At 41.7% G+C, this 24,301-nt stretch overlaps 1 protein-coding gene across 1 annotated transcript in view; it reads right to left on the bottom strand.

Moving 5' to 3' along the window:
* Window positions 1-24,301, bottom strand: part of PGGT1B (protein geranylgeranyltransferase type I subunit beta) — a 59,024-nt gene that overhangs the window by 21,107 nt on the left and 13,616 nt on the right. Inside the window, exons 3-6 of the mRNA XM_047730157.1 lie at window positions 15,147-15,214; window positions 10,404-10,555; window positions 8,926-9,058; window positions 3,034-3,079 (exon numbers count right to left, since the gene is read on the bottom strand). Of these exons, the coding sequence (XP_047586113.1) occupies window positions 3,034-3,079; window positions 8,926-9,058; window positions 10,404-10,555; window positions 15,147-15,214 (399 nt within the window). The remainder of the gene's footprint in view (window positions 1-3,033; window positions 3,080-8,925; window positions 9,059-10,403; window positions 10,556-15,146; window positions 15,215-24,301) is intronic.

Raw genomic sequence — 24,301 nt, 5'->3', positions numbered from 1 at the left:
CCGAGTTCCGGACTTCTGGCTTCTATGAACTGAAAAACCAGTAGATCTGGAAGTAGTTGTTCCACATTCCTGAGGGGCAAATGCAGGCACCAGAGAAAGGAACGAAAAAATGATGGCTTTAAAACTGCAGCTTATGACGCTGAAGAGCTACGGAAGGGCATGTACCTGGCCGGCAGGTGGGGAGGGCACTCTGCAGCTCTGAAGCAAAAGGACAGATCCGGAAGAGTGTTCTGGTGCCACCCACACAGAGGGGACCAATAAAACCACCATAGTTCATCCCAGCGCATACCGCATGTTCTAGGTGAGGGGGACACAACAGTGACTGAAACAGGCAAAGATCTCTGTCCTCTTGCGCACACGGATAATACACACACGATAAAAAAGAATATAGAGAAAAACAAGGGCAGAGGGGGATGGGCAAGAGTGTGTGTGGGCGGTTTGCAATCTCAAAAATGACAATTAAAAGCAATCATTGGAGCCAGGACCTGAGGGATATGAAACAGAGCTGAGTGTAAGCTAGAGGTGAGGGCGGAGGGTTCTGTGTACAAAGAACCACAAGTCCAGGAAGAGCTTTGAGATTCTGAAAGAGGAACCACCCGAAGGCAAGAAGAAAGGTGGGTCCAGGTAAGTGAGTGGGAAGACACAAGCGTGGTGAAGGAGCCAGAAACAGCGAGTGAGAAAGCCGGCAAGAGGAACCTGACACTTCCAGAAAGCAGGGGAGAGACTAACAGCTTCCGGTACTTCAGGAAACACAAGGCGAGGAGTGAGACAGTGACAATGGGCTTGAAATCTCTCGATCATGAGGGATTTTACAAAAGAAACTCCATAAGCTGCTGGGGCTTATACAGAAAGCTTAAGAAAAGCCACTTGTGGAGAAGGGCGAAGAGTGTATTTGGCTTCTCTGAAAAGACTAACAAGACAAAGAAGAAGAAGGAAGAAGACAAAGGCATGCAGGGGCAGCCAACCTGCAGGCTGACTTCTGAGGAGGAGATCTCGCCAGCCAGTGCTGAGAGGAGAGAAGGCAGGGAAGGAAGGCACACCAAGGGCCTCCAGAGCAGGCTCCCCGGCCTATCAAACCTCACGGCACCCAGAGAACATGACACCTGACTTATGTGCGCACACTGTGGTGTCCTGAGAGGGGGCTCCAGATACGCAAGGTGGAGGGAGCGGTACCTGGGTGTTCCTGCAGCCCATTCGCAGGACGCCAGCCCACTGTGGCACCCTGAGCAGGACGCCCTCCTCTGGAGCTGTGGGTCTCAAGCCCACCAAACAAATCAAAGAGAAAATGAAGACAGACAGAAGCTTTTGGCACCAACCACAGTCCACGGCTGCTGATCTCAATGGGTGTAATCCTACTCAAGTCATACAGACTTAAAAATCACTACTAGAGTGACTCAGCGAGACACGTTTTCCTGACAGGATCTGTCAGCGAGAATGATGTTTGAGCAGCCCTCTGCTTCACGTCCCAGCAAATGCAATCCCCATTTCCTGGGACCCACAGCATCTGTTCCACAAGTCTCCAATACTGGTGACGTTTGTCCTCGGCCAGAGTGCCCGTTAACACCCTCTCCAATACTGAACACAAGACCCTGGCTTCTCGGAAATTCACAGATGCCAGATTTCCTCTCTGTGCACCTACAAGTACATATCCTCCTCACCAAGTGGTGAGGACCAGTGACAGAACTGCTACTACAGCTTGCCCCAAGCCCAGTCTCATCCAAGTGTAGGCACACACGGGAATTGTGGTGTCCTGATTATAGCACAGCTTCAGAGGAAACATCGAGACTGTCTTCTACATGGCCCTTCGCAATAAGCACTCTGCAAATATCGACACTGAAGGAGGGAGTGAAGATGTGCGAGAGGAAGAAGACCAGACAGGACAAGGTCTCAGGGAAGTACAAGGATATGGATCAGGGAGTGTATGTGAAAAATATCATTTTATACACGTTTTATAGTTTCCAAACCACATTCCCCCCTTATCTCAGAATCCTAGCAACAATTTTAAAATTAAAGGAAGGTCCAATTATTTCTCCTCTTTCAACGAGGAAACCCTCAGAAAGAATAAGCAGGGGGCCAGGTCCCAAGCAGGTATCAGGCTAGACCGGTACTTTCTGAGATCCGTTCTTGCCACTCACATGCTGCCAGAGGGAGGGACACAAAAGGCAGCACAAAGAGACTGCCATAATAAAGAGGAAACTTAAGGTGTTCACTCAGGGTGCCTCCCTGATCTAGGCTCTTTCCTTTTAAAGACAGGAACACGGCTGGGGAGCCTGGCTGGCTCGGTCAGTAGAGCATGCAAGTGCTGATTGTGAGTTCAAACCCTATGCTAGTTGTAGAGATTACTTAAAAATAAAATCTTTAAAAAAAAGGAAAGAAAGAAATTTAAAAAAAAATTGAATAGGAGCATGCAAAAAATAAAATAAAATAAAAAGGAGCATGCAGCTTACTCCAAATGGACATACTCAATTTGAAAAACCTCAGGCCATTGATGTACAGATAGACTAAGTATATCATCTCCCTATTCTGGTTCCACCCCAAGTGGGGAAAAGGGTGAAAGGAGAAATCGCATTAATTTATGTATGGAACATTTTGCTATGCAGCAAAATGTTTTATGGCAATGACTAAGGATTATTATACTAAGAAAAGTAAACAAAACACTTTCATTTCTTCACAAATTCATTGATTCACACTTAATATTCTACATCTAGCTTTTCGGTGTTATGCCAAAAAAGAAAACTTACTGTCTTCTAGTGCTATTTTAAGAAATCACCCCAGGACATTACCATGCAGCTGATAGTCAAATACATAACCTGAAAATACTAGAAAAGTATGAATATCCTAGTCTGAACATTCTCGGACCGATGACTGACCTAGAAGACGTTCCAAGTGGCATAAAGTGTCAAAGGAGAGAAGTAGGAAAGACAACAACCATGGGCTGAGGCAAACTTCCAGGGTCCTCTATGTTATAGACACCATTATGATATTTAAAGGAACAAAAGAAACTACACGTTCATTTACTTTAAGATGTCTTACCATGAGATTCAAGTCCAGCTCCCTGTGCCAGCCCATTGTCATAGGACTGAAAAAGAAAAACATTGTTCAGTTTAATAGGGAAATAATAAGTAAGTCCTCACTGTGCTAATTTGTGGTCTCTGGACTGATTTTGGTTTCTCCCTCATATCTCCTAAAATATTCACTTTCCCACAAAGGAGTAGTTGTAGGCATTTTCAAGTACCTGGTCTTGGCTTATTCATCAAGTCAAAGCACTAAATGCATACAGTAGGCACATTCTGATACAGACTGTTCAAAGATGGCATCTAGATATTCGATCTCTACCCAATAAAAACCCCAACCCTCATTCTTTTCCTCCTTGCCAGACTATACAAGTTTAAGGAAAATGTAAAGACGCAATACTAATAAATTATTATAAACATGGAACAGGTCTATTTTGAGGCTTGTGGGTAGCCGAGGTAGTAATAGCACCTGCCTAAATGTGGATCTCCCCACAAATCCTACAAAATCAAAACAGAACAACAACACAACTATAAAAAACTGAAACCTCAGCAAAGCTGGAAGACATGTATGAGCTTTAAATTACCTGTCTACAGAGTAAGAAACCTCCAACCCCAGCAAACTGCCTCTCCCACTCCTGACACCCCTTTGCAGAGAGCAAGGGAAGTCTGTGGAAAATGAGGAGGAAGCCAGTGGTAGGCATGGAATGGATCTAAAGTTCCCACCGGAGGGAGAAGGTCCACCCTAAGAGCGAAACACCGGTAGTCTTTGTGCAGTTCGGATGCGCACAAATTCAAGTAGCATTCCTCAGCCGAACAACACAATATGGTTCTAGTTCCACAAGTACATCATATTAACTATGAGCAACTGCACAGAGTACCAACCTGCGGTGAGCACCTCAGTTCACAGATCACCATGCAAACGACAGGTGCACGTCACCATCAGTAACCAGTCCCACCTTTTTCAGAGTCTTAGTAACTGGGCACTGCACACATCGTTCACTCAGTTCATGCACAGCCGGCAACCTGTATGGCTGTGCTGTCTCCTCCTCTGTCTTAGTAATAAACCCACAGGACGCTCTCTGAAAAGGCAGAACTGAAAGAAGACTGGCCACCAAATCAAGAAACGAAAAGCAGCAGCGCTAGAAGTGAAACTGAGCTCAAACAGAGAGTTACAGACAAAAACGGCTCTTCCTGGCAAGGCCCCTGGAGCCGCCGTCAGAAGAACTCCGTGAAGGCAGGCACCTGCACGAGTGAGGAACCCAGCTGTGACGCAAAGGGCGAAGACGCTGCCAAAACACTTCACGGGAAAGGAATCCTTGGAGATGTTTCACGACGACGAAAACACAAAGAAGAAAGTGTTGGCAACTGCTATAAACTTAGGACGGAGTCTGATCATTTACCCAGACAGAAAAGATGCTCCCTCCCTGTCCTAAGTTACATAAGGAAACAAAGCAAACACTGCCCAAACTACTTCAGAGATACATATACATATACACACACATATATATACACATATATATGTATATTTTTTTTTTACAAAGAAAACACTTTAACTCTCAATATTTTTAATGTTTTAATAGTACAACATACTAAAGACTGGTGGTACCACTTCACACTTCTCTGTACACACACTTCCAACTCCCAGACTTTGTGATGTGATGGCAAAAAGCAGCACAGGCCCCAGAGCACTGGTGATCTCCCCAGTGATTCAGATCCTGGGCTGCATGTCAGCCGGCAGGGTCACGGTCCCCGTCACCAGCCAGCCCCACCATGCCAAGCAAGCGCGGCCGTGACTGCATGAGCTCTGGAACAACAGAGTGCAGACTGCAGGGAGGGGACTTCAGACGGTGTGCTGGTCAGACTGCGTGACTTTGATGAATCAAGTCAACAGAGAAGAAAGACGGGCCCTCCAAAGATCAGGTAATAAAGGACACCAAAGGAGCAATACTTAGAGACATGAGAAACAAGAGAACCTCTCTCCTACCAGAAAATCATGAAACACACACTTTCCCCAACTTGAAAAAAACAAAACAAAACAAAACAAAACAAAAAAACCCCACACAAACTCTAAATTTAAAAAATCATGCTTTGTTGACTGGAAAGAGTATACTCTTAAACAGAAATTTTTCTAAGAAAAAAAAGAACATCCACAAAATGACTAAACAAAGAGACAAATCTATATAAAGTAACTTTGAAATGAAAACACAGCAAATGGAATGAAAACATCTGGGTGTATGAAAATCTGCCCTCACCTCCCCAAAATGGCCATAAAGCAGAAGAACACTGTAATACATTAGCCCAGACTCGGCTGCATGTTATCAAGCAAGCACCTGGGAATATGAAAAGGAAACTAAAAGTTAAAAACAGAAAGAACAAACAGTAGGAAGAAATAAATGGAGTTCAATGACTTCAGGAAAGAAATGGAAGAAAATAAGGAAGAAGACAACCAAGGAATAACAGTCTCAAAAGAAAAAAACAGTAAGGGACACTGACGACAAGGCAGAAAACAGCCAAGAGACTAAACCTAAGATATAGTAGTAAAAAGGGTCAGAGAGAAAGTGACTGAAATCAAAGACAAGCAGAGAAGAAAAAACACACACAGAACTGGAGTCCCTACAGGAAAAAGCAAACTGATGGACTGGAGCTTGGAGTTAGCAAACTGGGCTGCAGGCTACAGGTGCCTCCGCCTGGTCCTGTATCACCGTGGAGTAAAGACAATGGTCAAGCTCTCTCATAAGAAAAGAAACACAAAAATAAATACACTGAAAGATCATTCTTCACCCACGAGACTGATAAAAATTAAAAAGGATGATGACACACTGTTTTGGTGAGGTGGTGTGGAAACAGGCACTCTCCTGCCCTGGTGGGAACAGAAACTGGTCCACCCTTTTTGGAGAGAAAATGGTTAACGTCTAGTAAAATTACATACGCATTCACCTTTTGGTCCAGCAAGTACACTACTAGGAATTCACTCTGAAGATCTCCACAAATACATAAATGCATATGCAGATGGTTATTAACTTCAACATTGTTTATCTATGGAAAATACATGTTCCACGCACAGAGCAGTTCAAAAAACTAGGTACGTGCACAAAATGGAGTACTATGAAACTAAGCATCTACGGTGTGCTACCTGGTGAGCAAGAAGGGAGGAGAAACAAAAATGGACATACTTGCTCATCAAGAACAAATACAGGAAGGACAAAGAAAATACTATTGAGACTGGTTCCCTACAGAGTGAACAGAACAAGGTGGCAAATACGAGAGTGAGGAAGGGGGCAAGTGAGAAGGGACAGGAGGTGAGGAGTAACCCATCTTGGAATCCTTTTCTGTGTATTTCTGACTTTCAGAACCAAGTCAGTATTTCACATATTAAGTAAATTTTTAAAAATCAACAACATTGGGGCACCTGGGTGGCTCACTGGGGTAAAGCCTCTGCCTTCGGCTCAGGTCATGATCCCAGGGTCCTGGGATAGAGCCCCACATCCAGCTCTCTGCTCAGCAGGGAGCCTGCTTCCCCTCTCTCTCTCTCTCTCTCTGCCTGCCTCTCTGCCTGCTTGTGATCTCTGTCTGTCAAGTAAAAAACAAAAACAAAAAACAAAAAAAATTGGGAGAAAATCCCAAAATGGAACCCAAACACAAACTTAGCTGTATTTTAAATAAAAAAACATAACCATACTAAAGGGGGGGAGGAATAAAAGAAGTAACTCAAGTTTTTTCTTTTTAAGAGTTAAGTAATCTTTTTAAGTAAACTCTACACCCAACGCGGGGCTCGAACGCATAGCCAAGAGTCAAGAAGGGTAGGCTCTACCCACTGAGCCAGCCAGGAGCCCATTAAAGTATTTAATATGGTATTTTGACTATGTACCAGGTTCAAATATGTGTGTGTGTGTGTGTGTGTGTGTGTGTGTACACACACACACATATATATATATATATAGATATCTATATATATATATCTATATATATATAGATATATATATATATAGATATCTATATATATATATATATATCAGGTTCAAAACAAAAAGAGCCAATGTCTCCTGGATGGGAACCGGACTGACTGCTCACTGTCTGAGAAGGGAGTTACAGAAAGAAAGGAGGAAGATAAAAAAGAACTGTGGTGCTGAAATTTGAGCTATCAATAGGACTCATATGTTTTTTAATTCCCATATAGATAAGGAAATAGATAGAGGGGAGAAGGTGCATATCGGGGGGTTCTGTGCATAGACACACGCATACGTACATTTCCTCGCTCAGCCTGCTGAGAGACTAGGAGCCATGGTATCCCAACACCCATGAGCACAGCTATCATGCCCAAATCCTTGTTTCTACACACCACCCTCCAGTAGGAACCAGGCCTCCTTGCCGAAATGACTGAATCCAGGACTACAGCTAGGGATGTACAAGATCAACCTGGAAAATCTTGAGCCAGAAAGCAAACTGCTTCTCAAAGAATGAAGGGGGTGAGACAAAAAAAAAAAGGCACAAGCGTCTCCTTGAAGGGGCTCGCATTGGCTGAATGTGGGACAACATGGCCATCAGAATAAGTAATGACAGTAACATGTAACAGCCCACTGGATAAAATAAGAATCTAGAGTTCTAAGTGATGGAGACAGATGTAAAGAGAAAGCTTTCTCTAAAAGCGGAACTTCAACTGAAAATTACAGAAGGAATGACGGAGCTGGAAGACCATCAACTGCAGACCACCACCAGCAGATAAAAGTCTGATTCGGGACAGGTTATTTAACAGTCTCCAAATCCCTCGCCAGAGGATACTGCATAATGACAAGCTGAGAAATGCTCACTTTCGAGAGAAAGACACGGCATACACTGCCTTAACCGGTGATCCAAAGTCACCATCTCTGGTAGCGGGGCAAATCGACAGGCTGTATTTCCAAATACGACACACTGAGAAGAACCCAGTTGTCATCACTGCATCAGTCACGCCAAAACACACATCACCCATCCTTCTACTGAACAGAAACCTCCTCTCCCTCTGAAGCTCCTCAAAGGGCCTGTTCTGTCTGCTCCACTGGCCCTCCAAAATTTGGGCTCTTGCAGATCCTACAAGAACTGAGCCCATAATCACACATTCAGTTAAAAAAATGTCACTCTTCTAAGAACTTAATTTTCATTTTGAAATACTGACTAGTAGAAGTTGAGTTAACAGCCTAAAATAGTCTCATCTATAAAACTACAACTTCAGATTTGGGAAGTAATAAACCTGGGGAGTAACGTTTCTATGTCTCGGTTTCACGGAAGAGATGAAAAAGTAGAGCGAGGATAATTCCGGCTTAGACTAACTACTGCCAATTAAAAGATTAAGTTGTATCGTGAGAGAACAGCACTTCTATTTGATACTTGCCTTAAAATAAACCTTAGGTTAAAAACAAAAAATGCACACATACAAGTATTAACAAAAAGATCCCAAAATCTATTGTTAGCCCAGTCAATCTTGTTATATTTGGTTCTTGCTCATCAAATGGCTTACTGAACTCCCACCTCACACCAGATATAGAAAGAGTCTCGTCAACGTGTCATCATTTTCCATTGCCTGGCCAGGGCTCTGCACTGACCCCTGCTAGCCAAGACTATCAAACATGGGCCTGTGAGATTTTATTTCTTTCTTTTTTTTTTTTTTTTACTTCTAAATGCTGACCAATCTCTTTCTAGTAAAGCCATCTGTTTCCTTAGATACAATCAAATGACATTTGAATTTTAATGGCCAGTGAAGCAATCTGTCCTTTACAATTAAATGGCCGTTCTGATTAAACAAGGTATCCAAAAAGCAACCTTACTGCCCTTTTTTCCAGATTCTCGGTGGAGGAGAGATGGGACGTGCATTATACTGCCGTCCCCATACAGCAACAATAATAGCCAAAATAGTCAATTTATCAACATAACTCACCATACTTCTTCTGATGTAACTGATGGCTTTTTTCATATCCATGCCAGACCAATTGTTCAGCATATAGCAAACACAGGAGGCACAGTATACAAATCGCATATCATTTTCACTGCCTTCAGGGACTGCACAGAAGCTGAAAGGAGTAACAGTATGATTTATAATTACATCACACTATAATTTAGTTTTTATTTCTTTTGTGGAGGGGGGGGTCGAGAAACACCTATTACTTCACGTTTTTACTCACAGAAAAACCCATGATTAAAGACGGATTTAAAAACCATATACTACTTGTATTAGTCAATAAAGAACAGGACTATTAACTTGAATAATAGTAAATGATTTCCAAATCACTGTTTCATTTCAAAGTTCTGATTTCTGGGTAGCTTTACACACTTGCCAGCTACTCAAAGTTTCTTTGCTCCCTATCACAGGCAGTTGTGGCACACTAGCTTGAGAACTAATGAGGGGGAAAGCACCTAGGACCCAATGGGTAGTAAGAAATCCCTAAACCCAAGTTTTGACATGTGAAATTTCTTCTAAATGTGTATGTAGATAACCACTATTTGACAATATTGTATGGTAATTTTTTTTTACCTATTTCATTAGGTTTAGCAAGGTAACAGTCTGAGTCTGCTATCTATCCCTTTATTTACAAACAAGAAAAGGGTTGCAGTCATCAATGACTATATGGAAACTTTGAGATGCTAGTCACATGCACTAGCTAAGGTAAAGATTCAGTTCTACAGTATTTCCAACTAATGACAATTTATCTTGCAAGTCTACATTAGTTTTCCCCTCATCAAGAGCAGTGTTTTCTAAAACCCTCAAAGAAAAACAGAGATATGGAGCACTGACATAATACAGCAGAATTGATCTGCAAAATCTTTTCCCTAGACATTATCATTACTGCTTTGCCACTTCCTAGATTTGCGGGGAAAAGATTCACCTAACTCCTAGGAACTCCAGGAAGATTCGTTAGACATACCATATAAACCACCAACTGTTACTAAGTTCTTTTTCTATTCTTTACAAATGTCACTGAAACTACCTACGCTAGAATATAGCAGTCAATGTTCCTTCCTTTCTCCCCACAGTCACTGTGTCTTAAGGAACAGAGAAGTTCAGACTAAATGTATGCTCACTTTGTAATATCCAAGTTTTTCACCCAGAAGGTAAATAAAGTGTTCCTAATATTAAAACCATTCAACCACTTCTTTATGAATGTATTCACTATCTCAGGTAAAACAAGAGAACAAACAAGGAGCTCTGCTACTGTGATTTCTTTCTACTGAAACAGGAAAATTTATATTATTTTTTGATTAGGGATGGAATATACAGTGAACTTGAAAGGATTCTAAAAGGGTTTATGATAAACTCTAAAGTTCTCATAAAGAATTATACCCATTTTTCAGTTCTATAAAATTTTTCAAAAAAAAAAAAAAGAAAGGGGGAAAAACGGAAGAGTGATGGACCCATACCTGCCATCTTCTAGCTGAAGGGCTCTCAAGCCTGCTAAACAAGCTTCCTTATTTACTCGGCTTAAGTCGTCTCCAAGAATAACTAAGCATGAAAGGCCCGTGTAGGTCATTGCTATGTGGCCACTATCATAAGGATGAGCTGTTCCAGGATTCTAAATTCAAAATTAACATAATGTTAATTAACTAGTAAACTGAAAACTTCTTTCATTAAGTAATCTGACACTACGTTTCAGGAACTAGTAAAATTAAATGTTTGTACTGACTTATACCAACACCTGACTGAAAAAAAACAAACCACCATTTTGTAGGTCTCAGAGTAAGTACGAATGCAGGCTTTCCAGGCTACACAATTTTTTAATTTATCCTGCAAACCTCAAGCTTCTTGGAAGCAGTTCTGATACACAAACGAGCCAAAGTATTTGAACTCCGTATGCAGTCAACCGTATTACTTTTAACTTAAGTCTCATGAAGTTAGAAAAGTCTTTCAATCAAACAGTCTTTCAATCAAAAAAGGTTTATAAAAGAACTAAAAATTCTTTTACTGCACAATTCCAATACCACAGTAATCACCATATAAAAATATTATAAAACAATACAACTGAAAAACCTTATTCAGCTCTCATTTACAATTAAGTTATTTGAGCTTCTAAAAAACATCAGCACTTAGAATAACTGTTACCCCATAGTATGTTCGATTAGTTTCACGGACCTGATTGTTTTAACAAAAGATAACGACAGTTAACAAAGATCTCTTAGGCTACAAAATACGTGACAAAGTAGGAAATCCTGCAAAGAATCTAGGGTACTGGCACCGGCAATGATAAAACTGGACATAAAAAGTGTTTATTACACCAAGTAACTTGACGTTCCACCATATATAAAGCATTTAGAGTTTTTTTCCTTTTAAAGATTTTATTTATTTATTTATTTATTTGACAGACAGAGATCACAAGCAGGCAGAGAGGCAGGCAGAGAGAGAGAGGGCGGGAGGGGGGGGGGGAAGCAGGCTCCCCGCCGAGCAGAGAGCCCGACTTGGGACTTGATCCAGGACACCGGGATCATGACCTGAGCCAAAGGCAGAGGCCCAACCCACTGAGACACCCAGGCGCCCCAAGCATTTAGAGTTTTATAATTAATTTCAAATAATCAGCCAAGCCTATGAATCAATTATTTTTTAAAAAAAGATTTCACTTGTAAAATTTCACACTGTATAAACATATTTGTCAGCTTAAGAATATTTTAAGTTTTGGAGCACTAGGGTGGTTCAGTTGGCTAAATGGCCCACTCGATTTGGCTCCCATCATGATCTTAGGGTAGGAGGACTGAGCTCCACGTCAGGCTCCACACTCAGCAGGGAGTCTACTTCAGGATTGTCTCTCTTTCTCTGCCCCTCCTCCCCCTTTCTCTCTCCCTCTCTCTCAAATAAATAAATTTTTTTTTTTTAAAGATTTTCTTTAGGGTGCTAGGTGGCTCAGTCATTAAGTGGCTGCCTTCGGCTCAGGTCATGATCCCAGGGTCCTGGGATCGAGGCCCACATTGGGCTCCCTGTTCAACAGGAAGCCTGCTTCTCCCTCTCCTGCTCCCCCCACCCCTGATTGTGTTCCCTCTCTCTGTCAAATAAATAAATAAAATCTTTTTAAAAAATTATTTATTTATTTGAGAGATGGAGAGAGCGAGAGAGAGGCACAGGCAGAGAAGCAGGCTGCCCTCAGAGCAGGGAGCATGATGCAGGACTTGATCCCAGGCCCCTGGTGATCACAACCTGAGCTTAATGGACTAAGCCACCCAGGCACTCTCAAATAAAGAAAAAAAAAAAAAAAAAGAATAATTTAAGTTTTTTTTTTTTTTTTTAAAGATTTTATCTATTTATCTGACAGAGAGAGAGATCACAAGTATGTAGAGGGAGAGGGGGAAGCAGGCTCCCTGCTGAGCAGAGAGCCCAATGCAGGGCTCGATCACAGGACCCTAAGATCATGACCTGAGCCGAAGACAGAGGCCCAACCACTGAGCCATCCAGGCACCCTTAATTTTTTTTTTTTAAATTGAAGTACAGCTGACACACAATGAAGAACATTTTAATTTTGACAGAATACAAGCATATTTTAAAATTCATCTCTGTCATAGGTTTCCCTTCTATTTGAGTCTGGGTTCATCAATAACTGCTTCAACTTCTAGAAAAATTGTTTATCATACTAGAAAGCCAAAGTGAAACTTGTACCGTTTTGGTTGAAGCAGACTCCTCTACCCACTATAATAAACGTTCACTTCTACAACCACTGATATGCATCAAATCCTGGCTCTACTACTCATTGGCTCACTTCACTTCCTCCTTCTGGAAAATGGGTATCAGCACCTCCCTCACAAGGTTACTGTGAGAATTTAGTAAAATTACCATCACAGAGATACTAGTTATCCTGGTGATGATGCAATTACAAAGCAAATATCCAAAGGGCCCACTACTTCTTAGGAGTCATGAACTAGGTTCCTGGAACCACCAGGGAGTGAATCACATTGTTCTCCTGCGCGCCCACCCTCTGTGGCTCCTCATGCAACAGATATGCAAGGTGTTCAATACCTTCTCTAATCGGAACCTGCCCCACCCACCTGGCCTTACATATACAATTCTTTATGTGGTCTCACATACATATCAAAAAATTTTCATCTCGCTAACCCTTTCATTCTGTGTTCCTCCCTAGAGCTCACACTCTGGCACTCCCGGCTGTTCCATTCCACATTTATAATAGCCTGCCTAGAACTCCTACAGCATTATTTCAGTTTTTGGTACTTCAACTGAACATCTACCATGTTAAAAAACACTGTGGGGAATCCAAACAGAAATCAAATGTGGAGCTTAACCGTAAGGGCAGAAGAAAGGGTCTGATCGAGTAATTACAATACAGAGTAGAATGTAGTAAGTGTCATGAGGGAGCTGGAGTAACACCAAGATTCACCTTTTTTTTTTCCTTTTAAAGATTTTATTTATTTAACACAGAGTGTGCACAAGCAGGGGAGCAGGAGGCAGAGGGAGAGGGAGAAGCAGGCTTCCCACTGAGCAGAGCCCCATACAGGGCTCTATCCCAGGACCCTGAGATCATGACCTGAGCTGCAGGCAGATGCTTAACTGACTGAGCCACCCAGGTGTCCCAAGATTTATTCTTTTTAATTGTCATCTAATCTTCTGTTAGTTAAATCTGAAGACTGTTTCAATTTTTTTTTTTAGGCTCCATGCCCAGTTGGGGCTTGAACTTACACTCTGGAGATCAAGATTTGCATGCTCTACTGACTCAGCCAGCCAGAGACCCCAGTAACACAAAGATTTAAATAAGGGATTTTTTTCTATAGCTGAAGAGGAGCTTGGTGGGTGGAAAGGAGAGGAGGCTTTCTAGGTGGAGAAAAAGTAAAAGCAAAAAAGCTAAAAGTAAAAGCAAAGTGGAGAAAGAAAATTCTGGGTATCTAGCTTATATAAGGTACAACACATAATTTAGCAGAGAATACAGAGTTTGTGAAGGAAAACAATGAGAAAAGTGGGCTGAGAGGATCCAAAAGTGTTTCTCAAAAAGTACTCTATGGCCACCAAAGGTCCTGGGCATCTACCAGTAAGGCAACGGCCTGCAGCTGAGTTTGGTGGTTTTGGAAGAAAAGCTCCTGACACTACTGTATTTATATACTTTATCGGACAATCTTATGTGCCTCCTCAGATTCCTGCACTCTCAGCCAACCACTCCCAGTGACAACTCCTGGGGGGCCAATATGAGTCCCCTGGAGTCTCCTGCTCCTTCCACTACTCAAATTCAGATGAGCACAATGTGGCATAGAGTGTGACCTGGCCTCCCCAGAAGATGCCAGTGGTCTAGGTGAGTAAGGACCAAAAATGGATGTTAGGAGACTCTGTAAACCAAGGCAAAAATGGTTTCTTCTTCAATTTTACTCTTGTTAGTTTAAAAATGTCTTGGGGGTGGAGGAGGCAAGAGGAAAGGGACTGGGTTTTAAAAGTAATGTTCTCGGGGTGCCTGGGTGGCTCAGTGGGTTAAGCCTCTGCCTTCGGCTCAAGTCATGGTCTTAGGGTCCTGGGATGGAGCCCACATCGGGCTCTTTGCTCGGCGGGGAGCCTGCTTCCTCTTCTCTGTCTGCCTCTCTGCCTACTTGTGATCTGTCAAATTAATAAATAAAATCTTTTAAAAAAAAGTAATGTTCTCAAAACCCTGTTTTATTTCAGCCAGGGCAGGTATATATAAGGTATGGCACTACAGAGCGGTCACGATGAGCACGTGTCATGGCACTCAGATAGCCTGTCCATGAGGAGTAAAGAGAACGCAACCTTCCTCAGGACCGGTATCTGTTGGAAAAGATTACATGTATAGGAAAAAGAGAACCTAGTTTACGAATCCTTTGTTTTTAGATTCCCTGCTAAAAGCAATGGACACACATGATTGGAGAAATCATAGCAAATTCATTCGACCTTGATGTAGGCATTGGACCTACAGCCTATGACAGAGGAAGAAAGCTCAAGTAGGGCCTCTGTGATATGTTGCCTTCTCCCAAATCACTGCTATTTACTCCAGAATTTTGAAACACTGCATGAAAAAAAACGGGGAACTGTAGCTACAATGTACATTAGTAGATAGTATTTAGCTCTATCAAAACATGGAAGCTTGGGTCTATCTGGATAATTTCTCAGTTTTCTTTTGCACTAAAATCCACCCACCTCCCTTCTCCTTCCTCCTGACCCAGAGAATAACTCACCTTTGACGGATTGAATGGAATACCCAGGTATGAAGAGCCTCGGAAACCACAGCGATTTAGATTTGATCCTAGAAAATAAAAACATGTACTTATTTAGAATGTACTTTATTTCTGTACAGACTCTAAAGCAGGTCAATTAAACTTTCTTTCAGGCACTGAGCATTTTAGTACCACAGCTTTGTCACTGTGTCCATTTGCATTCTAGCTAATGGTTATCGCTCACCATGTCCCTGGGCTGTTCTCTCTTTATGGGAATTTCCTCATTTAATTTTCAAAAAGATTTTTAAGTTTGTTTATTTTTTTTAAAGATTTTATTTATTTATCTGAGAGAGAGAGAGAATGAGCGCATGCACCAGCAGGGGGGAGCAGCAAAGGGAGAAGGAGAAGTGTGCTTCCTGCTGAGCAGGGAGCCCAATGCGGGACTTGATACCGAGACCCTGAGATCATGACCTGAGCCAAAGGCAGATGCTTAACTGAAAGAGCCACTCAGGAGCCCCTACTTAGTCCTTTTAAAGCAACATGGGGCTCAAACTCACAACCCTGAGATCAAGAATCACACTCTTCCAACTGAGCCAGCCAGATACCCTTCTCGTTTATTTTTCAAACCAGAGACAAAATAATGATTTCCTACCATGCACCTTTAGTTTATAGCCTCCCTCACTGCATACAAAATGCTTCCATACCTTTCTATATGATCATTTTTCATGTGATCAACATATTCAACCCCATGCTAAAGAACAGAAAGTAGAAGCTTAGAGGTTAAGGGACATATTCAACGTAACGCATCAAAATCTGGAATTCTAATTTCCCATCCAGTGTCTTTTTACTTTACTGCTTCTTTATATGTGAACAAACTAAAGGTATAAGCTCCTCTAGTTGCAAAAAATATATGTACTTTGTATTTTAGTATGGGACAAACTTTTATTCTGAGTCTAATAACCCACTTTGCTTTGATGTCCTGGATGGAAATGGACTCAGGCTGGAAACATGAGTCATATCCATGAAAGGGGAGCCCTGTGCACTGGTGGTGGGAATATAAACTGGTACACCCATTATGGAAAATAGTATAGAGGTTCTTCAAAATACTATAAATAGAACTACCATATGATCCAGTAATCCTCCTACTGGGTATATATCCAAAGGAAACAAGATGACCATCTTGAAGAGATGTCTTGTTGCCCTGTGATCACTGCGACATCATTTATAATAGCCAAGACATGGCAACAACCTAAGCATCCAATGACAGATGAGTGGATAAAGAAAATTTTTCTCCCTCTCACACACACAACCAGAATGTTATTCAGCCATAAAAGAGGAAATTCTGCCTTACGTGACATAACAGATGGAACTTGAAGGCATTATGCCACATGACATAGGTCAGAGGAAGAGATGAATACTATAATACTTTATGTTCTTCCTTATATGTGGAATTTAAAAAGGATGAACTCACAGAAACAGAGTAGAATAGTGGTTGTCAGGAGCTGAGAGAAATGGGGAGATGCTGGTCAAAAGTACAAACGTCTATCTGAGAGACAAGTAAGTTCTGGGGATCTAATATATACCATGATGACTCTAATTCACAGGACTGGATTATATCCTTGAAAGTTATACGGAGAAATCTCGAATGTCACCACACATACACACGAAGAAATTCTGTGAGGGGGCTGTGGTAATCATTTTGCAATATGTTCATGTATCAAATCATCATGTTATATACCTTACACTTATATATATGTCAATAATACCTCTACAAAGCTGGGGAAAAAATAAGAAAACTAAAAAATGAGCAACTAGTTATACCCACAATAAGAAAGTAACTCAGGTTTTGATAGCTATTAGGAAATCAGCATGACAGATGTAGAGGACAGAAATGTATTATCCACAGAATGTACATGCATTCATTGTTAATAAAAAGTCAAGCAGATTTGGGGTGCCTGGGTGGTGCAGTTGGTAGAACGCCTGACTCTTGGTTTCAGCTCAAGTGTGATCTCAGGGTTATGAGCTCGAGCCCCACCTATGGGTCCGGACTCAGCATGGAGTCTCCTTGTGTTTCTCTCTCCCTCTGCCTCTGCCCTACCCCCTGCACTTTTTCACTCTCTCTAAAAATAAATAAATCTTTAAAAAAAGATCAAGTAGATTTATAAATAGGTTTTGATCTAAGAAACTAGCTTCCTATCTCTTACAACTGGAACATGACTAATTCATAGTAATTGGTTTTCACTCTTCTGTTTCTTCAAATCAGGTACTCTACCCAGCTTCATATCTTGAAAGTACTTAGAGTAGTAGCTTAAACATTAATTTCTTGAACAATTTAGGGAACTTTACCAACTAAATTTAAAACTTTCCACTAACTACCTTTCCTTGTTGACAAAAAACTTATTTGAAAAACGGTATTATCTAATATAATGAATAGTTCTCCCATCTTTGCTAAAGACTTTTAAATGGGTAAACCACTTAAGACATGTCAATATATAACAAGAGTATTAAAAAGGCTCAGACTCTGACTGGGTAATGATACATCTGAGAATTTACTCCAGTAACTTCCAATGTAAAAAAGGCCACATGCACAGAAACACCCAATGCAGTATCACACTGGCGAAACCCCAAGGCAAAGAGAGGTACAACAGGTTAAATGCAACACTGTATCTCCTGAAACACTTAGGGAAAACTATGGACCAACATGGAGAAATGATCAAGAGAAAAAGTAGGACATAAACGTTTATGTGATTATGTTTGTCGTTAAGCAAAGGACACTTATCAGCAAACCCAGAAGGGAATAAACAAAATAATACTGGGTGGTATGACAGAAGCGTGAATTCTGTTCTTTGTAGGAGTCATTTTTGCCTTCACAAATTATCACAAACTTACTACCTTGATACCACAACCACTTACTATCGCACTGTTCCGTAAACTCCGAAGTCTGAGACAGGTCCACGAAGCCAGAGTGGAGCGCGGTAGGGGCTGCGCTCCCTACCGGAGGCTCTGGGGAACAATCCCCCTCAAGCTCCTTCAGCTTGTTCAGCAGTCGTGGGACTGAGGACTCCACGTGTTTGCTCTCCACTGTCCGCTGGGGCCCCAGAGCTCCCGGAGGCCACTCTTGCCACTGCTGGCATCTGGGCCCCTGCACAGCAGGGCCTGCAACACGGCTGAAATCCTTCTCGTGCTGAGATTCTCTCTGGCTTCCCCTTCTACAGCACCTCTCTGACTCTTGGACCTTCTTCTCTTTGAAAGGGCTCATATGGTTGTACCAGGCAACCCCCCCTTCCCTGTACATGCAACACCTGCAAACAATCTCCCTATTTTGATGTCAGCTGATTAGTAACCTTAACTTCATCGTCAAAGTCTATATTGCCTGGTGCCTGAAGGACCAATAAAACTTGGAACACCAGTAAGACTTTCACCACATCAGCAATCAGGTTGTTTTGCTTTACCATTCGTGTGTTCACTGGAGTATCACATTTCTTTTAAGTTTTATTTTTGCTTAAGTAATCTCTTAGCTCAAGCCATGTGGGGCTCAAACTAATGTACCTGAGATCAAGCATTGCACGCTTTTCCAACGGAGCCAGCCAGGCTCTCCTGGAGTAGCAGTTCTAATTTTCTGCAAGAACTCTTCCTTTGCACACACAACATGGACAACGGGCTCCAGAAGCCTAGCTTTCAGCCTGTCTAGGCTTTTGACATGCCTTCTTCACCAAGCTTGATCATTTCTAGCTTATGATTTCATGTGACAGATGTGCGACTCTCCCTTTCGCTTGGACGCTTACATGCCATTGTGGGATTATTAATTATCAATATTGTTGTATCTCAGGGATTAAGGAGTCCTGAGGAGAGGGATGAAGGGGAATGGCTGGTCAGTGGAGCAGTCACAACACCCACGTTTATCAATGAAGTGCGCCATCTTATATGGGCATGGCTTATCATGCCCCAAAACAATCAGATTTTACTTATTGAGAGAGCTAGTGTGCACAAACATGAGGGGAAAGGAGGGAGAGGCGGAGGGAGAAGCAGACTCCCTGCTGAGCAGGGAGCCTGACACGGGACTTGATCCCAGACTCTGGGATCATGACCTGAGCTGAAGGCAGACGCTTTACCGACCAAGCCCCCCAGGTGCCCCCAGAAAAGTTTATTTAAAATGAAAACGACGTCCTCTATCCCCTTTTTCAAGAGTGTATACTGTCACTGAAAAAATATTCATTAGGCAATCCTTTCTGGTTCTTTTCAAGATTTGCTATTGTGCTTTCCTTTATAATTCTAGTAAGCTTCCCTATTCGTGATAATTAGTAAGTATAAACGCATAATTCATTCCAAATTTACAACTGGATGCATGTCCACAATAGCCTGAGTTCCCTTGGAGGCTGTTAGATGGCGCCATCTAGTGGTAAACTGGAAGGGTGGGTCTGGGTCCCAAGAGGATCAATTGCATAGTCTGAAAAAGCATACAGGCCTCTGGGGTCCTAGCTCAGGCCCACATCAAAACCCTCAGTTAGGGCCTGGACGATCATACATAAGAAGATAAACAATCCCTATTTGACAGACAAGTCAGAATCGAGAGCCACTGATGTAGTGAATGTACCCCCTACTATGAGAGCCAGCCTCAAACTAGTTTACCTTGTTATAGGGAAGTCATTTGGACAGCAATGTATCATAAGCACTTAGATACACATCACAACTCCTAGTTTCACACTGTCAAGAGACCCAGACAAGGGTGGGGGACAGTCTAGAGCCTACAAAATGGGTTTATATGCTTATTTTCTAAATTTCACAGATTAGTTTCAGAGTCAGACCTAGGCCAACGAAGGAAAAGGCAGGTGGGAGACTTCCTTTGACAGATAATTAGAGACTTAATAGTTTCATGCAACAAAACAGTAAATGGAGAATTGAGAATTGCAGTTGGACTTTCACAAGATCTGTGGTGTGGCCCACCAGATACAGGTGAGGGACAGCTGAGTACATAATCACTGTGGGTCTATCTCTGCAAAAAAAAAAAAATCCTTGATCTAGAATTTTTCCAAAACAGATATGCTATGATTTTTGAAATGTGAACATGCTCGGTTAGGCACATGCGACTATACCTACACCTGTAAGTACTGTATTTATAAAAGGCAGCAACGGGACTTAAAATTTTTCATCTACTTAAAAAAAAAAAAAACTCTCACAGGAAAACACACACGATAAACAGAGCATCTATTATACGGAATCAGTATTGGAAATCTCCAGGAATGGGAATCTCAAAGGACTAGAAAACAGAAAACTGTTCTCTAATTTTGCTTATGGCATTAACGAGGTTTATTATCATGGACAAATTATTCATTCCTTTGGATCTTAATATCCTCATTTGTAAAGTGACAGACTATAATATCCCTTCCTCTGTTCTAGCTCCAATATTCTCTGGCTGTGCCCTTGATGAGAGAAGGGAAAACACAACTCCCAGCCTGATCCCGTGTGTTTCCTAAACACTTCTGGAGGTTGCTGGGAAGAGCCCCAACCCTCCAATGGTCTGACCACACACTTAAAGTAAGATACCACTGGGGTCTTTACAACCCTGGGGCTAAGTGAAAAGCCAGGGTTAACTCTGATTAAATATTCACAATGTACTTAAATGCCACACAAGGGAAGTCTCCCCCAGGGACCTATATACTTCACCAGCAAAGCAGCACTAGGGCCTGGAGTTAGAAGCCTGGAATTTCAGCAGACTCTATCCCTTAATAGCTATGTGTGCCCTCAGGCAGGTCTCTCACATTCCTCTTCTGGGGAAGGCAGATTAGGGGAAGCACAAATTTGACAATGTATTTGACAGTGCCTAAAAAATCATAAAATTTTAATTAACGTATAGCATTATTCCTGCATCAGCAAAATATCAGTATTTGTGTACAGTCCTGTAACGTTAACTTTAGTTTTTTAAATTTTTGTTGTGTTTTGAAGAGAGGTTAAAGCTTTTTCTAACTTGAACTTTTAAGTATGGAAACATACTATGAATACACAAACAATACAGGTATAGAGAATAAAATTAAAGTACTACCTTATCCAGCCATCTCCCCACTTCTATTCCCATCTACTTCCCCCTCCACAAAGATTTTCTATATGTCCTTTCAGAGTTTTCCCCAAATATTGACAGCTAAAGATTACTATCTCTGCAGACGTTGGTATTTATAATTTAACCATATATGAACATTTCCATGTCAGTATATACACAGACCTACCTCAATCACTTTACTACTGCATAGTATTCTCTGTGGACCACAGTTTATTGTTTCTCTTTTGTGAACATTTATTCCCCTTCTAATTGGTCAGTGTAATGAACAATGCCAAAACATATCCTACACAGATTTTTGTGCATGTTATTAGTTTCTAGAGGTAACAAATTCCCACAAATCTGGAGGATTTCAACAATGGAAATTTATTCTCTTGGAGTTCTGGAAACCAGAAGTCCAAAATCAAGGTGCTGGCAGGGCTGGTTCCTTCTGGAGGTTCTGAGGGAGAAACCGTCCCACATTCCATGCTTCTCTCTCTCAGCTACTGGAGGCTCCAGGGAATCCTGGCATTCCTCCATGCAGTAAGCATCACTCTAACCTACCCCCCCACCCCTGCCCTTACAGGGCCTTCCCCTTCCCCTCTGGCATCTTCCTCTTCCCTTCTCCTGGAATGCCACCACTCACCCATATGGAGATGCTGACCTTAATTACACCTGCAAAGGCCCTTTTTCCAACCAAAGGTCATATTCTGTGATTCTGCGCAGACCAATCCTTTCGGGGCCATTATTCAACCCACTACAACATGCAAGAGAGTATGTCACATGAGATAAAAGATTATACTTGAAAATGCCTCTCAAAGGTTACAACGATTTTCAGTTTCACCAGAATGATATTAGGGTGCTCTTTTGGGACGCTTGGGTGGCTTAGTCAGTTAAGCGGCTGCCTTCAGCTCAGGTCATGATCCTGGAAGATCCTGGGATAGAGTCCCACTTAGAGCTCCTTGCTCAAGCGGGGAACCTGCTTCTCCCTCTGCTTCTGCTTGCCTCCCCCGTGCTTGTGCTCGCTCTCTGACAAGTAAATAAAATATTTTTTTTAAATGTGTTCTTTCCCCTGTATTCTTGCCAACTTTCAAAACTTCCAGCTAAATTGACAAGTTAGGTAAAAAACAATGCACCAATCCTTGGAACACTGAAAAAAAAAATTAGGATGTTAAAAAAAATAACGCACCATTGTTTCTACTGCATTTCTCTGACTTTTCTAGCAAGGTTAATCGACTTTCACATAGTTACTGACTTGAGATCCTCCTATTCTTAAATTCTGTCATTTTCTAAACAGTGATGAGTCATTTTCCTCTCAGTCATTAAGAATTCATCACAGTCTGGACATTAATATTCTATTATATATATTGCCACAATTTTCAAGCCTGTCTACTTATTCAGCCTTACTTCTTACTACACAACATTTAATACTGTTTATTTAATCAAACTTACGGTGTTTTTCTTTTATGGTCCTGGGTTTTTAACATTTCTAGAGTTTTAAATTCCGTAAGATTTTATGTGATATCACAAAGCAGGACAAATACAGATCTATGAGTTACAGAAAGCACCTTCTACTCGGTCTGCAAATGCCTTCTAAATGAGAAAATATCTGAAGAGCCAGAGGATCCTTAAATTAGGTGTTCTGATATGCAATTTCCAGCAAGCAATTCTCGGAACACTAGCCACTCATTCAACTCAGCTGAAGACAACTCAATACCACCAACTCCTTTCTGACACTATGCAGAGACAGCATCGGACCACACAGGCTGAGGGGCTCAGTCTGTCAGGACACCAAACTCCCACCCCACCAGATGCCAGCCCGGTTAGCTGTGGTCTTCTGACCGACTGGCTATGGACCGTAGGTTCTCACGAGTCTCTCTCCGTGGGTACAATTAACTTCCCAGAGCAACTCACAGAACTCAAGTGAAAACCTGCTACCTGACAATAAAAGAATGTAACTAAGAAACTGCCAGATGCTTAGGACAAGGCATGGGGAATGGGCAGGGAGCTTCCACTCTGTCCGGGAGCCCCTCTCTCCCGGGACCGCGACGTTTTTGCCAACCACGAAGCACTCTCAATCCTGTCCCCCTGGGTTTTAACGTAGGCTCCATGACAGAAGCAAGAATGATTACATCACTGGCCGCTGGCTACCGCTTCAACCTCTGGGCCCTCCCTCATCCCCTCCCCAGAGATCAGGTGGTGGCACTGATTGTTCCAACCCTCCAATCACTGACTGGCTCCAAGGGCCAACAGCCCTCTATCCTCAGGCACTTTCCAAAAGTTACCTCATGAACATAACAAAAGACAACTTGTAACACTCTCAAGGCTTAGGAAATGCCAAGGGTTTGGGAACTCTGAGCCGGGAACAGTGATTGAAGACCAAATATACATTTCTTACAGATCACAATATCATGATGCTATAGACCAAATGTGAAAATACAGCGGAAGAGGAGCAGGTAAGTTGGAAGAGGTATGGATGAGTTAATAATCCAACAACTCCTGAGACACAATAATGCCTTAGGCACTGAAAGAAAAATCCAAGACAGACACATTCTCTCCCCTGCTAGTTTACAATTCAGACTCAAGCAAAATATTTTAAGTAACAGTTAAGCAGTGACAAATGAAAGAAAAAAAAAAAAAGAGCAAGCAAGCAAGCAAGCAATGGGCTTCAAATAAATGAATTCCATGGAGCTGTCAGTACAATGTGAAAGAGAATTCTGACAGGTCTCAAAAGAGATGGTGAGTATCAATACAAATTCAATGAAAATTTAAAAACTTCCATCAAACTGTAAGAAACATAAGAAAAGCACATTATCATAACAAAACTCAATGAACTTTTTGCAAAGTAAAGTTATCCACATAACCAGTGCTCAGCTCAAGAAAAGTAAATGACGGCACCCTAGAACGCCCCCTCCTACTTTGTTCCTACCTTCCTTTTCTTCCTATTTCCTTCCTTCACTCCCCAAAAGCTTCCACTGGCTTGGTCTATTGTTATACTCTGTATAAAGAGAATATAATACACTAGGTACTTCTTTCTCTCAAAACATGTTTGTGACGTTCATCAAAATTTTTGTTTATAGTTATAGACTATAAGTTATATAGAACTTAATATAACTAAAGTTATATTAATGAGAAAATTTCTTTC

This window comes from Lutra lutra, chromosome 5 (assembly GCF_902655055.1).
Source record: "Lutra lutra chromosome 5, mLutLut1.2, whole genome shotgun sequence".
Classification (NCBI taxonomy): domain Eukaryota; kingdom Metazoa; phylum Chordata; class Mammalia; order Carnivora; family Mustelidae; genus Lutra; species Lutra lutra.
This window is presented reverse-complemented; position numbering and strand designations above follow the sequence as displayed.